Raw genomic sequence first — 16,093 nt, forward strand, 5'->3', positions numbered from 1 at the left:
CAACGTCAGCTTTGCTGGAAAAGTGGGATATAAGACAACGCACTTGGCTGCCAATGACAATGTGAATGGGGCTGGCTCTTTTCCAACCAGCCATAAGCCAGAAGTGGACCTGACACCTTCACGATGGGCCTCGGCGGCAGTAACCGCGCCACCAAGAGATGCCCACTCGGCAAGGCTTGGGTCAGTTCTTATTTCACAAACAACACCCTGAATAAGTGGGTTGTGTTCTTATTTTTTTAAAAATAGTACTCTTGGCTCTAAGAACTTTGAAAAATCATATTTAAGAATTTCTTTTTAGCAAAAATGGATTTTCCTCTTTATACTATTTCATGTTTCCTTTTTAGATGGCTTCATATTTTTGTGACAAAGAAAACTGTTATCTTCCCTCTTTTTAGCCACTTTTCCCAAGACATTGGTTTTATCCAACACCTGGGAGGTGAGGGCCAGGGACTGGGAAGGGGACACACACAAGACTGAGTGCCAGGGTGGTCAGCAGAGTCCCGAGGGACACGAGAACACTGGAAGAGATGAATCTTCGTATCTTGCTTCCAATTGAGGAAGCAGACAGGAGGGTGGGCGGGGACGGGGGCAGTGGTGGAGGAGGGTGCCTGGGAATGTTCTGCCCTTTTCTTCCTTCTTCAGTGGGGAGAAGGCCAGGGGAGAAACAGAAAAGATAGAAACTTTAAAATATGGTGTATGTTTTAGGGAAACTTTGTCACCAACAGTTCTCAGTGGAAGCTGCAGTAGAGACTGTTTTTCAATAGGAGGGTGGTCTCTACCAGCCGGTGGTGTCTCACTGTGGGAAGTGTCATGGCCATAAAGCCCCCCAGGGTGTGTTGCCTGGTCCCCAACCTCTGCGTCAGAGAAGGGGCGCAGGGCTTGGCGGCCAGCGAGCAGACGCGCTCTCTGTTTTCACTCCAGCCTGCCCTCCTTTGCTCCCACCTCAGCAGTTCCTTACCTTCCTGCTCTCCCTGGCGTCAGTCAGGAAAATGGGCCATTTCCACTGGTCACTCTCACAGGGCACAACCCAGTGGGCCTCAGTTCACAGAAAATCCGTGTAGCCTGCCGTGCTGGGGTTTGCTTTTCAAATTGCTCTTCTCTGCATCTTCCATGAGGGCCTCCTGCCACCCTGCACTTCAGGCTCTCAAACGTGGCCACTAGTAGCATCCTTTCCAGTTGGTCTGCCCCAAATCCTGCAGCTGAGATTCTCTGGCCGAGTGGACTGCATTCGCTTCCTGCCATTATGACCATATTAACCTTCCAATTCATGCTGCTGGCTTCCTCGAGGTTCCCGAACTCTCACTTTGCAACCCTGACTACGTATGGTTGCCGACAATGTCTTCTTTCACGTGTGTGTGTTTTCCTTCCCGCTCTCCTTCTTTTCCCCTTCCTCCTTTTCTTTTACACTTTCCTATTCCTCTTCCTTGAGCTAGGTATTAACTCGGTGGAGTCTCCTCGCTTTTCTTTTGGGATCTTTAGGGAAGAAAACTGTTCATTTTCATTGTCAGAGCCACTTCACTACTTCGACTCTGTGTCTCTCAGCAGGTGACTCGACTTCCCCTGGCCTCAGTTTCTCCACTTGTCAAGAGAATACCTCCACATTCACTGTGCTTTTAGCTCTTTGAAAAAAAAATGTCTTCTATGAACGGAAGGTGTTGGGCTTTACAGCTCTCCGTTTGTGTAGCTTCCTAATATGGATCTCCGAGGGGCCATCTCTATACGATAGGGGATCTTCACTGTTACCCGTTCAGGTTTGCATCCTGGGTCGGACTAGGGGTTGCGAGAACCTGGATTTTTGTGCCATGTTTATAATTAAGCACTTTGACAATGGGAATGATGCTCAGGTTCCCAGATATCCAGCTTACTTGAGCAAACCGAGCTTTCCGTTGAAACGAAGTTAGACCCTACTGTGCATAAGGGTTTCCGACCGAGGCTCCCCCTGGCTTCTCTACATAAACCCTGGAAAAAGCCCTTCTGTGTACTTGTCTGCTGAGCATTTCTGGGAGTGCCGGGAGGGCAGAAGGAAGGAGGGCGCAGGTAATGGCTTGCTCAGCCCGAGAGCGTGTTATCAGATCACCGTGTGCTCTAGTTATCTTACCAGGCTACAACTGGGACGCTTCAAGTTAGGTTCTGGTTATGAGATCAAAGTACAGATTTTGGGCAGATAGATGTTGCTCCACGAGTATAGTTGAAAATAAAGGAGTGACCTTGAGAAGGCACAAGGATGACTAGTTTTGTTTCTCTTTCCACATCTTAACCAGATAAGCTCAGGACAGCTGTTTTTATTAAGCCCACTCTGTTAATAAATACAGAGATGACGGCTACTCAGGTGCCATAACACATAAAGTTGTTTAAAGTTGATAATACAGTATCACGAACAGCTCCTTTGTCCCAGAAACGTGAAAAAGGGACAGTAAGGGTAAGGGTGCCCACCGGGAAGGCCGCGGAAACGCACAGATAGGGAAGAACTGCCCTCTCCTCCCGCCCTCTCTCCTTCACCTGCCACACTGGCCAAGAGAAACTTTGTGGGGGGAGGTGACAACACGACTCCTGGGCATTCCAGGAAGGATTCCCTCTGGAGGGAACACCAGGAGCTGAAAGAAAAAGCCTGCAGACTGTGGATGGGGGCAGGGAGGACAAAGCACCCCTGGCTGAGATTCGAAGGTTCATCCCACCTCCCATTCTCCTGGCGGCAGAGCCCTAACTTCTTCCCACCCCAAGAGAAACCTGCTCCTGTCATCACGCTGGGCCCAGTGGGGATAAGGGTGCAGGCGACAGTGATGGGCTGCTGAACACAGAGGAATTTAAGTCTACAGTTCAGGCTCTGTCTGAGGCATCTGAGTGGGGCAGAGGGAGGACAAAGGTGGAGACTTCTAATTCTTTAAGGAAAATGCTATACATTCACTAGTTATCTTCCTCTTCAAGTCATTATCAAGTGACTAGACGCATTCACGGAAGTCAGGCAGCTGTCAGTTGCTAAAGGAGCTGAAAGTGCTTCAAATGGATGAATAAATGTGATACACTTAAGAGAATGTTCCTGCTTTGTCAGATCCTGCCAAATTCCCAAAGCAGGTGTTCAGCTGAGAGCCGGGGCACTGAATGGCCGGGACATTCTGCCTAGAACGGTGCTGGGACATGGTGTCTGAACTGATCACGGGGTCAATTTCTCAGAACAACGTTGAGGACAGAGGCTACTTTGTGGCTGGGAAAAAACATGCTATATTTATTTGTGGAGATGACGAAATAGAGCTGAAAGGCTTTGCAGGCTATGGGCAAAGTCTTGTTTTAAAAGCCTCATAGGCATAATCTTTTCTCCCCCTGCCTATAGCCATCCATGCATCCATGCATTCACTTAGACGTCCTGAGAGTACTAAGGGGCAGACACTGTGCTGGGCATGGGGAACACATAAAAGGAGCCCCCTTCTCAGAGTTCAGAGCTACTGGGAAATAGAGACACAAAGACAAGGCTTTCAGCAGAGATGTACCCAGTGGCATGGAAGCAAGCAGAAGGTGCAACCCAGGAAGAGACATGAAGGAGGCTACACAAAGGAGGGGGTGGGCGTTTGGGCCGGGCTTTGAAGGATTCGGAGGCAGGGAGTGGAGCTGAGAAGAGAGACTTGCGTGTTTGAGAGAGGTCTCTTGGTGCGAAGTGTCGGCACGCAGCGAGCAAGAAATCACATCTGGTCGTGTCGCCCGCTCAAAACCCATCAGTCACTCATCTCACTAACAGTAGAAGCAAAAGTCCTTACCGTGACCCAGGAAGACCCTACCGATCTGCCTGGGGCCTCTTGGCCCTCTGGCTCCCTCTGCCCCAGACACACGGGCCTCGCGGCGGTTCTTCAGGGCCTCTGTGCTCCGGTTGCCTCTGAAGGGAGGCTCCTCCCCCAGGTATGGACCCTGAGCCTCGCTTCCTCAGATGTCATCTTCCTGGGGAGGTCCTCCCTTGCTACCCTCTATCCCCGTCCCCGTTTTATTCTTCTCCTTACCCATTACCACCAGCCAGTGCTGAATACATTTTGCTTATTTGTGTTATTGTCTGTCTCCTCTAAGGCATGAAAAGTTCAGGAGGACAGTTTTTGTCTTTTGGTCCACAGCTACACTCCTGGGGCCTAAACAGCACCTGGCATATAGTAGGTATTCAATAAATACTTGCGGAATGACTGAAGGGAAGAGGTATGAAGGACAATGCAAACAAAGGCTTCTGGAGTTTATCTGGAAGGCAAGGGGGAGCCATGGACTTGTTAACTAGTAGAGTAGGATAAGCGGGTCTGTGTTTTTCCAGGATAACTCTGGTGGTGACAGTGATAAAATGGTGGGGGAGGGGAAGGGGGGAGAGACCGGAAGCGGGAAATTCTATGAAAGGGGGTCACTGCACCAGAGGATGACAGCCCACCATGGGGCAGTGGGGAAGTCACTTTCCCTTCCCCCTTGACCCCCATCCTCACCACCAGCCGAAGTAACTTTCCTGTGTGTGAAGGTGACAGAAAGCCACTCTCAGGTATGAAAGAGTTCAGAAAAGTGTATCTCCACCTACTGCTCTTGAAACAAGAATTACTTGAAAATACACTCTAGCCACCTGAGAAATAACTGCATTGAGAAGTCAGGATGGAAATCACGGTGGAAAGGGACTAGGGGTCTGTCCTGGGTGCTGTCCACAGGCACGAGGACTCAGGGCAGCGGAGAAGCAGCCCCTCGGCACATACTGCCCACGCGGTCGCACCAACAGACGGCGAGGACGCGGACAGGAAAGGCCTTCCTTCCATGGCAACAATGGGTGAAGCTGAATGACTGTTCCTTAGCGGTTGCTCTTCTTCATTAAGGTAATCATCCTATAATTGGAATCCCTCTCTGTAAAAGGGATCCCTCAAGAAGAGTGTACTGTGAGATTCAGAAGTCCAATTAAATATGATTACAGCTGTGTTAAAGAACGAATACAAGCAGCGTCCACAGCGAGGGGCAGGTCAGGGAACAACTTTCCGTGGCTCCCATCACGCCCTCGCTGCCACGGCCCCCTGGCCACCACTGCAGACCGGCCAGGCCTCCCTGTGGCAGCACGAGGCCCCTCACGGCGGGCTCTGGCCAGGCTTTCCAGCTGCTGGTCCGGGTACCCCTGCCTCACGGCCTTCCCCGCAGACTAAGCCTGAGGCTCCTTGAGCGGGCGCCCTTCCGCATGCCCGTCCTTGTCTGGGACCCTCTTCCTCAACTTGAGGGGGAAACCCCACGTGCCTTCTTCTCTGTGAAGCTTCCCAGTCGTGGCCCCTTCTCTCTGCCGCCCTCGCAGAATCAGGGTGGCTATCAAAGCCCCCGGCACGTCAGCAGTTGCTCAGAGTATGTAACTCCGCGCAGTAAAGCGGACTTGGTTCCCCTGTCCAACTCCTTTGCCATCCTCACGGGATTCTGAGTGAAAGGCTCTTCTCAGGACCTGCTGTATGCAGATACCTGAATCAGGGGCCCCTCCCCCATTATCAGAATTAAGATTGGGGGCCCACGGTGGGTGAGTTCAAGTACTCCATCCCTCGAAGATGATTTCCTCTAATGACAGAGAAGTAAGAAGAAAGGCTGATTTCTTCCTGGATTTGATGCACACTTTATCCATCTGGCTTGCAAGCTCTATGAGTGCAGGGACTGGATTCATTCCTTTGCTCACTGTTCTAGCTCCAGCCACTAAAACAGCGTCTTGCTTGAGGACCGTTCTCATCAACGCTTGCTGAGAGTGTGAATGCCTTCTTTATATTTATTTCCCAGGTCGAGCAAAATGCCAGGCGTGGTCACACCTACTGACGCTACACCGAATGAATGGAAATCCCAGCCTAAGTTGTAAAGTGAGGCCGCTTTCTTTATGCCCAAACCAAACGTGACAAAAGACTCTCCCTCAGAAACACACACCTGCCTTCCTTCTCCGAGGCTGCCGCCCCCCTCTCCCCTTTGTCTTGGTTTCTGCGTGTGACCCTGAGAAACAAAAAGCAGCTTTGTCTTCCTGGAAGGAAAGGCTTCACAGAAACGCAGAACGTTAACCTTCCCCCACAGCTGCATTTAACACATCGGGTGGCTGGAAACTTGGGGGACTCAGGAAGAGATTCATTCAAAATTCAGACAATAAAAAAAGAGGTGCCTTCACATCTTCAAAATCCCGAGACCTGCACATTCTCCCCCTTGAGGAGCAATTCAACAATGCCCGTGCTGTGCTCCAGGCCCCTCCGGGGCGGCCCTTTCTGCCCTGCTAGCTGGCTATTCCCAGAGCAGCTGCCCACTTGGTGCGTGCCGGGGGCAGCAGTCGCCACAGCATCAATAAAACTGCCTTCCGCCCGCATCTCTAACCGCCCAGTGCTGGTGCTTCAGAGACAGGGAATTTGTCAATTTTGCCTCTGTGCCAACCTGGCTCTCCTAGGAGTCCTGAGGCTACGACCAACCCAGAAAGAGATCTTCTTTACTTCTCTGCATTCTCCCAAGATGACCAGAAACAATCATAAAAAGGGAACAAAGGGATTACAAATTAATCGGCCCTCGCCGGCTCCTCTGACTGCAAAGATACGATTACAAACTGAGGATTTGCAAGAGCCCTCAATTCCTCATTAATCTCCACTATCGTTTCTGTCGCTGCTTTTTTATTTTTAAAAGCTCCTTTCTTAGGCAGGGAATGATGGGGAGCTAGGTTCTTTCTGCACTCAACAGTAACTGAAAAATATGTCCTTAACATTTCAGAAAGCAGATCATCCCTGCGCTATAACCACTAAAGCGTGGAGGTAAAATGGCACGATTATCCTTTATGTCACCATCTGTCTAAATTAATGAATTCAAGCGAGAATAACCTAAAACCCGTGGTTTCTTTGGAGAGCATGACTCTGATAATCCAGAAAAATTCCAGGGCTTAAGAGTGTCCAATGTCTTTACACTATACTTGCTTTTGTAGAGCATATTTTAACTGTTCAGAAACGTGCAGTGAGGGAGTTCCCTGGTGGCCTAATGGTTAGGATTCTGGGCTTTCAGTACAGTGGCCCGGGTTCAATTCCTGGTCTGGGAATTGAGATCCTGCAAGGCGCATGGCATGGCCAACCCCCCCCGCCCCCCGCCAAAAAAACCCCAACCAAACAAAAAACCCCACAAAAAACAAAACCAAGACACGTGCAGTGAGTGGCTTCTAAGTTGTGTTTCCCATGTGCCTCTGTTGTCTCTGGCCATCTGGAGCGGGGCCTGCAGAGGGGGCAGGTCCTGACATCTTCCTGCCAGGTTCACTCCATGGGTCAGTGCTACAGAGTAATCAGAAAGCCGTGAGGGCTTTTCTCCTCTTTCCCAGAAGTGTCTGCAAACTCCATTTGGGCAGAGGTTCTGCCAGTGACACTTCTGCCCTGGGAGCCAGGGACCCACACTCTTACTGAGAGGGGAGAGAACCCACGAACTGGGGCGGGCTGAAGCATTCACCAGCTACTAATTGCATTAATCCTGGCACACGGCTCACGGTGGCTGCCTGTCTACCTACCACGGGGGCTCCCACTTCTGCTTTTCTCTGGCTAAATACCTGTCCATGTGCTTCAAACTCATGCTTGGCAGAAAGCTGAGGATGGGGTTTAGAAGGCAAACAGGGTGAAGGTTCCCCAAATGGTGCTGGGAGAGCATCCACCCAGGCGCATTTCTGCTGTGCCCTGCCCTTACCTGGGTACGGAACTCTTCCTTTGGTGACCAGCTCTGTAAGTAAGATTCCAAAAGACCACACGTCAGACTTGATTGTGAACCTCCCGTACAGGGCTGCTTCGGGGGCTGTCCACTTAATGGGGAACTTTGCACCTGCAGGAAGAACACCCGGTTACTTGTCAGGCAGAGAGCATGGCGCTGGGCGTGGGGCTGGGAAGGAAGAGCAAGTGGAAGTGCTTTCCTGGGATCAGGTTCAGAGAGGAGGATGGGAAGGAGGGGAGACAGGACGCAGACTAGGACTGAGCAGCTGTGGGGTCTGCTTCTGGCTCTGCAGCCTTAAGCAAGTCCCATCAAAGGGCTGGGCTTCAAGGCCGCTTAAAGTTCTGGCCTTTAGAACTCGAATCTACAAACCTATTGTAAGACATAGGTTTGGTCTGGAGGTAGGGCTAACTTGTGATTTAGGAAACTATATATTTTTTCTTTTGCTTTCAGATAAAGTTATATTTTAATAAATACACATAGAATTAAATCACACTGCTACTCTCAAGAATCCTTTAGTATGTAAGACCATAGTCTGCTCTTACTGAGGCACATAAAAACCAGATCAAGCCACCACGCTTCTCCCAGGGTGGAGACAATTTGCTGCCGCCCAGGTGTCATGCTGAGATGGGCTGTATTTCCCCAACGCCTCCTACATCTACAGCAGAGAAATGACTTTGCCTCTGTCTACTTCCCCTGTACACTCTCTTTCTTCCTTCCACCCTTTCCCCTGATAGTGGCCACCTTTAATTCTGGGATAGCTTTTTCTTCTGCACTGTATGATCCCTTGCTTACCTCCCTACCTTTCTCCCACCAGCCAGACAGGGTACTATCTAATGTTTGTTTTTAAACAGTGGTTTTGTCTCAATGACTGTCTTATGAGTCTGATTTCTCAAGACGAAGAAGCAAATGTTGTGCCAAAGTGAGTAGAATCTTTTCTTTCAAATGTCTCCGATTAAAAGAATCCTTTCTCTAATCAAAAAGGAAGGGTGGGGTCCACCCTGCTTCTTCTGAAGCGAGATGTATATACGGGGAATTAAAATTGATTCAGCAGCCTGCACTCTCACACGTTAGGCTCAACGATGATAAAGCAGTTTCAGATATTTCATTGAACAAACTAAACAGGCAATTTTTATTAGTGATGTAAACAAAATTATATGTTTAAAGCATGTTAGTTTTACTTAGGAACTCCTAAAAAAAACATACAAAGGCTGACAAAATGAGAAATTTTCACAGTCTCTTCTATGAAAAGCCATTATGTGTAAAACTGGCAAATGATTAAAATCTTTGAATTAGCAGTGTTTTAATAACCAGAGGTTAGGATAAATTACAGCAATTAGATTTTTGTTTTAAATACAGCACATGATAACATCTTCAGCAAATCTACCCTGGCATTTTCTGGCAATATAATTTTCCTCTCCATCTCTTCTATGCCCGTGAAATGAAATTAAAAAAAAAATCCTACTATTTTATTCCATTGCATCTCACATTAACACTGGAACAGAGAAGTTATTCTATAGTTTTTCTTCCTTTTATGCATCGAGTTATTTTTAATTAGCTACGTTTCTCAAGCATAATTACTTATATCTTTGCTTAAGTGTTGCAAGGTCTGGTATTCTCTGAACAGTCATTTTGTTTTTAAAGTTTCTTTCAAAGCATTCTTCTCACACTTCCTATCCTCCAGCATTCTGTTCACGCAGCTTTGGACTCTGAGCCTCTGGGATTAATGTGATAGATTTTCTTCAGTGTCGAGAGCCAACTTTGCCCTGGACCAAACCTCAGCTGGAATTCTCTTATTTCAGAGAATTAAAGGTATATTAAATTCATTCCTATTTAAACCATCTCTTGAGCCAAATGGCTTGGAAATCTATGTCTGTCTCCGAAGCAAATAGAACATTTTTCTCCACTGTGCAGACACAAATCCTGCAAATAAAATGACAAGCAAAAAAAGCCTTTCTTCCCTTCTTGGAATCACTCCACGTTGCTCAAGATGTGAGTGTTGCTGAAAGTAAACTATTTAAAATTGGGATAAAGTCATTTTGGATTTTCTGAGAGAAGATTTCATAATTTCAGATTAAAAAAAAGCAATTATCAATATATCAGTCAGTTGTGCTAGCCTGCTTTCTTATTTTCTCACTGTATCATCTACAACAAGAACTGTAATATATAAACCGTCAAAATATAAGTTGAAACAAAGGCTGTAATGGATCTCTGATAGGAAATCATTTGTAGATATGTGCTTTGACTTGCGAGCAGGAGCGTACTTACATAAATTTATTTTGCACTAGTTTTCTTTCTAAGATAAGCAATGTATTTACACCTAATACATTTTGGAGGGGAAAAAATGAAGAATGTCTTTGTCTGATTTCTCCTTTGTTTTGGGCCCAAAATAGCAGCCACTGTTGACAAAAGAAGGTTCTCTAAAGATAACTCACAGTTTCAAGGAAGACAAAATGTTCAATTAAAGCACTGATAAGCTATTAGTGATTAAGTGAGGTTTCAGCTGAGAAGAACTAATCAGTGCTCACTCTTCTACTCATCTCATTACCTCAATTTCCCCTCATTTTCGTTTCCCCCCTCCTGAGGGTACAGATGCAGCTCCACATCAGGGAGAGTTCACCTGGGGCTTGGGCAGGGGTCTCTGCAAATGGCCATGCGGTTGCACACTGCAAATCCCAGTCTCTGAGAACAGCATCCCTAAGGTTGCCAAGGATACCACCCTGCTGGGGGCTGGATGGGCTCTCTCCTCGGGTAAAGTTAGGAAACCTCAGAAGCCTGGAAGGAAGGACCTCCTAGGTGTAAACATTGCCTTTTCCTTCAAAATAAAGTTCTCCTCCCTCAGATTTTTTCATAGATATCACAGCAGGCATAAAGCCAGGATCAAAGTTGTCTTCTAATTGGTATGGATTTGTAGAAAAAAGGGGACAACGTCAGGACACCTACACCACAATGAACTTGGTGTTGTCATGTAACTAGCTGATTTGCTCTTCCTGAAATTCTCTTGTTTGGGAACAGGATTAGATGCCGAAACAATTTCCTCTCCTCTGTACTTCACTGGAGGAAACAACAGCAGCCGATGCAAGTATGATGGTCTGTGCCACTGATACCACAGGCTATGAAGGACCTGGAAACTCTTAGCGTGCTCGTTCAATGTTTAGGTGAACTAAACAATACAGAAATTATCATCACTCTAGTTTTTATTTCTTACTGAATTAAACAGTTTAGGATTCTGTTAAGCCAACAGACAAAGGCCACACATAATCTATGTGTATTTATGTATGGACTTGAAAGCATCTTTTCCACCGATGTTTTCCAGGCAGTGTCTGCAGGTTTTACCAACTTCCCAAGGTTAACTCATTGCTGAGAGCCTGACTTGGTGCTGTCATTGGGGCCCAGGTCCTGGAACCACTCTACAGGTAGACTATCTTTGTACTTTGGTCACTTACCTCCCAGAATAGCAAGAGGACCAGCTAGCCTCAGGCTAAATCATTTTCTGTGTCGAGTAAACATAGCAGTGTTTTAAATAATCATTTCTTATAGATACCTCACGCCTGCTTCTCTAAAGTCTCCGGAGATGTGAAACGAGTGGGCATCAGCGTTGTGACCAACAGGGAGATTCTACTCCCGTGGCTTCAACGACTGTCCTGACTCCAGTGATGCCTGCATTTGTATCATCTGATAGGACCTCCCCTCCTGAGTTCCTGACCCGTAAAACCAATTCCCTCCTCAGAGCCTCCACTGGGACCTCACAGGGCCTCTCAAACACAATATCCACAATGTATCCTCCCCACGATTCTGCTGCTTTTTCAGTGTGTGCTGCCTTGGAAGCTGCCTAAGTGAGGACACCAGAATGCTGAGAATCTTCCTTCTGGATGCCGTGTCTACTGGTTCTCCACTGTGCACTCAGGTAAGCAGCACGGAGCCTACCTAGACGAGCTCGACAGATCTTCATGGAGTTATCTTTGGCCTCTGCTGCTTTAGTGTCGTCCACATTGAGTCTACTTCACACCCTTGAAGGTGTCTGTCCCTCTTCATCCTCACTACGTGCACTCCAGTCCTCACTTGCTCCCTGCCACCTGCCTGCTTCCTGCACTGCCTTCCACTTGGGCCCACATGCACACTCTGGTCCCTCCTTCCTACTCCCCAGCCTCCTCCTGTTATCCGGAGCCTCACCTCCTCTGTTGTCTCACTGGCCCCATGACCTCCTCTGACCGTCCTTCCTGCTGCAGGGCCTCCAGGCAGGCTGTTGGCTTTGCCGCAAGTCCCACCCTACTCCTGCCCCATGGTTGACTCCTGCTCTCCTTTGTTCCTGGCCTAAGTGCTTCTGGCACGGGAACCCTGGCCCGGGCACTAAGACTGGGGCAGTTTCCCTAGCTCTGCACTGCCAGAGTGGCTGGTTCTTTGCGGCTGTTACCATTTAAGTGCAGTAAGCGTGTGAGCTGTCAGAAGTGCGTTTTTCTCCATAGATACCCTCGGGGGCCGGTGCGTGTCTTTCTGGATGGCCACCATGTCTCCAGTATTGAGCCCAGTGCCTCATGCACAAAAGGCACTAGGTAAGGGGGTGCTGAATGAATGAGTGACTGGACGCTGGTAGGCCACCGGACCTTCCCTTCCGGCTGAACAACGTCGGTTCCTCATGGGGCTTATTGTCAGTTCCCTGCTCTCTGGCCAGTCCTCGCCTTGTCCCCAGTGACCAGGGTCGCTGTCTATAACCATCTGGATGCGCTTCTACGTGTTTGACAACTGTCAACTACAGTAGAAAAGCATCTGTCACACACTAATGAAACTTAAAAACACCTGGAAAAACCCTGATTTTAGTGCCAGATGAAGGGTGTTCAGAGCCCCTTTGGGTCTGAGTGCACCTGTCTGAGGTGGTGGGAATCCTGGACTTGGCTCTCTGAGGGGCCTGGGGCTGAAGCTGGGGGGTAAGAGCCGCAGAAAGACAAGGTGGCCAGAGGCCTTGGAGCATTCACAGCCAAACAAAGTGGAAAATCCTTTTTTTTTTTTAACAGACTGGGATGGAAGCAGGTGACTGGATAGCAATCATTCCACCTCACTGGTCTTCTTTAGAGTAAGGTTAACAACCGTCCATGTTTTAAGTAAGAGAAAGGAGAGAGCTGTGGATTTATTCCGTTATCAAAGTTTGTCCACAAGACAACAAAAGATCCCACCCCTGCTGGACTGGTTTTGTTCTCTCTCTTCCTACCGTAAGTATTTCTGGAGTTTCCTATGTGCCTGGCGTGGTCCTTAGTGCTGGGGCTACCAGAGTGAATGCAACCTCCTGCTCTCAGGGGGCCTGCAGGCTAGCTTGGGAAGGAGATAAAATAAACGAATGGCCATTATATATGTCAGACAGCGACCAGTGCTATAAAGAAGAATAAAATGGGCTACAAGCACAGATTCTGTGGGTTCTTCAAGTCACACTAAGGACTCCGGATCCCACCTGGGTGTGGTGGGGAGCCACTGGGGCCTGTGAGCATCCTCTACCTCACCCTCTCCTTGTCTTTAAAACATGGAAATAACGCGTTATTACCTAGAGAATGATCTGTGATGAGCCAGAACGTGAAAAGCATTTTGACTTTTCAAAACTCTTGAAAAGCATCATGACATTTCAAGGCCTGTGGGTGTCTATTAGCAATTAGGTAGATCAGCGGTCCCCAACATTTTTGGCACCAGGGAACAGTTTCGTGGAAGACAATGTTTCCATGGACTGGGGTGGGGGAGGGGGGATAGTTCAGGCAGCAACGCCAGCGATGGGGGAGCGGCAGATGAAGCTTCGCTCGCTCGCCCGCTGCTCACCTCCTGCTGTGCGGTCTGGTTCCTAACAGGCCGCAGACTGATACCGGTCTGGGGGTTGGGGGCCCCTGGGGTAGATGATGTGCCTATCGTCACTTCTGTCATCATGTTTACTTAACTTGTGGCTCTAGTCACATTTGTGCTATTTAGCACACTTTTCACATTTGGGTAGTACAAATCATCTCAGAAACAAAGGAGTGAAACTTACTTAGCATACTCCAACACTTTGTAAACCTCAAACATTTCTACGAGAAATGAATGATCTTTTCTGAGTTTATTCTTCCCTGATGCTTTTCCTTTCTTTCTAGCATTTCTCTTGTCTCTGCTGTAGGCTTTTCCTCAGTCTCCCTCTCACTAATTCCAAGTGTGTTAGAGGCCTAAGTGCTGTAGACCCTTCTCTCTGCTGATTCCCTGGGGGAACGTGCCCGCTCTCATGGCTAACCCTGCCCGGCATCTCTGTGTGAACTGGGCGGGAAACACTGGACAGACTCTGTCTTTCATCTGAAGTCTTGGTTCTCAATTTGCAAACGTCTGAGGGACAAAGCCTCTAGGATGTCCTGCCTTTATCTCAAAGGTGGCAACTACAAATCTAGATTTATTTTTCATTAAATCATTTTACTATGAATAAGACAGTTTATTATAAAAGAAATTCTTGTAGGTGGAAAATTTTACTACATGACTGACAAAGTTGATTCTCACTTTAATATTCTAGGATGCAAATGGAGTTCCTTTCTACTATCCCTTTTCTGGGGGTCAGATTCCTACTCTGCCGGGCTTCAAGGTGAAAAACCTGAAAGCTGGTTGGAACTTCTCCCTCTCCTTAAACCCAATATCCAATCCATCAACAAGGCCTCTTGTTTCCCTCTTTGACGAGTCTCTCAAACTTTCCCTTTCCTGTTTAAGTTCTCTGCCAAAACCTGATTTGGGACCTCATCCCTCTGGTCCTCCAGCCATGGTGCCCTGCCTTCAGCTCATTGTCTTTCCAATTAATCCTTTTAAACCTCAGCTTCCTAACGTCCACACCTGCCTCCCGGCAACCATACAGTGCGTTCCCTACTGCATTAAGCCAAAATCCCCCACCCAGTTTTCTAGGACCCACATATCTATTCAACTTTGGTTCTTGCTGCCCCAAACACAGTCACTCTAGCCTAGTTTGCTTTCCCGTAACCTGTACCCTGCACTCCGCATAACCGTGAACTTGCTTCTTCTACATTAACATACCCTAAATGTCATCTCTCCCTCCGCCTGCTTAGCTAAAGCCTGCTCAGCTCAAGTCCCACCTGCCTCATCAAGTCACCTGTGACTACTCCAGCCTTCATCGTTCTCACCAGTGCTCTTGGGAATCAGTGCTATAAACAACAGTTTAATGCTTGACAATAGTAGCTCCCACAATAGCTAAACATGTATCGAGTGCTTGCTAAGTGTCAGGCGTCATGCTAAGTGCTTTACACATACGAGGCAGATACCAATAACGGTCCTGTTCTACAGATGAGAAAACTGAACAGAGGTAAAACGATATGCCAGAGGATGCATGTAAATGGTGGAACTGGGATTGGAGCCAAGGGAGTCTGGCTCCAGACCCCAAACACTCAGCCACTACTGCCACGTCCGTGTTTCTGACACGTCTCTCTACTAGTTATTGCGTCTTTCCTTAAATAGAATGCAAATCCCTTGAGGTTGGAGACCATGTTTTATACTGATCTTCTCCACAGTACCTTGCCTAAGGCTGGTTAAACAGCAACTGCTCAATAAATGTTTTAATTGGCTAAAGGGTCAACCTAGCAATTTATTCAACACTGATGGCCACAGAGATTCTCTTCCTTTACACAAATTTAATCAAACGGAACAAAGAAGAGAGTGACACAATGCAGCTGTGGAACAAATAATTATTTTCACCCTTACAGTTACAGGAAGAAAATCCTTCTGACCACACTCCAGGACAGTCTAACTGAAGGCTTGGTTTTTAAGTGAAAACAGGGTAACCAGCTAAATTCATTAGGTCAGCACGGCTCATCCCAACCCCCAGGTCCCAATCAAGTTAATGAAGGTCCTTTATCCCCAGGGGCCAGGCAATCTGCTTTCTTCTGCCTTAAACAGAAACAGTTCTCACTTGCTTCAGTTACTTACAGTACTTTATGCACCTTGGTGCATTAAGGCGATGGCAGCAGCATTTCAAATGCTCAAACGAACGCTGCAGAGCCTTTCACTCTCAGGTCCGCCTCCTGGACTAGGCGTGTGGAAGTCAGCCAGGAAACGGGGAGCGAATATTCTTTGTGACAATGCAAAGACGTCAAATTGTGGGCTGGGCTGGCGTGGCCATTTGTGGGAGGCCAGGGCAGTCATCTAGGAGAGGGGCTCCAGTGGCAGGCAGACCTGGGTACGCACACTGGCTTTGTTGGGTGACCATTTAAAAGCCCCCTCAGTCTCAGTCTCCTTGTCTGTAAACTGGGGATGATGATAACCTCATGAGGTTGTGATGAGAATTATAAATAATTTAAAGGGCTCGGCACAGTACCTGGCGCCTCATTATACCTAAATAAATGCCACCTATTATTTTATTTGGATCTTAATGCAAAGGCACTGAGTTGCATCAGGCCAGCCAAAGCTCTCCAAACTTCACGGGAGGGAA

General features: G+C 47.8%; 1 protein-coding gene across 2 annotated transcripts in view; it reads right to left on the reverse strand.

The window, feature by feature from the left end:
* Positions 1–16,093, reverse strand: part of FYN (FYN proto-oncogene, Src family tyrosine kinase) — a 210,169-nt gene that overhangs the window by 4,689 nt on the left and 189,387 nt on the right. For both annotated transcript variants that reach the window (XM_060283318.2, XM_030882814.3), the window contains one exon: positions 7,651–7,782. In XM_060283318.2, coding sequence (XP_060139301.1) covers positions 7,651–7,782 — 132 coding nt within the window. The remainder of the gene's footprint in view (positions 1–7,650; positions 7,783–16,093) is intronic.

The sequence above is a fragment of the Globicephala melas genome, chromosome 14 (assembly GCF_963455315.2).
Source record: "Globicephala melas chromosome 14, mGloMel1.2, whole genome shotgun sequence".
NCBI lineage: Eukaryota > Metazoa > Chordata > Mammalia > Artiodactyla > Delphinidae > Globicephala > Globicephala melas.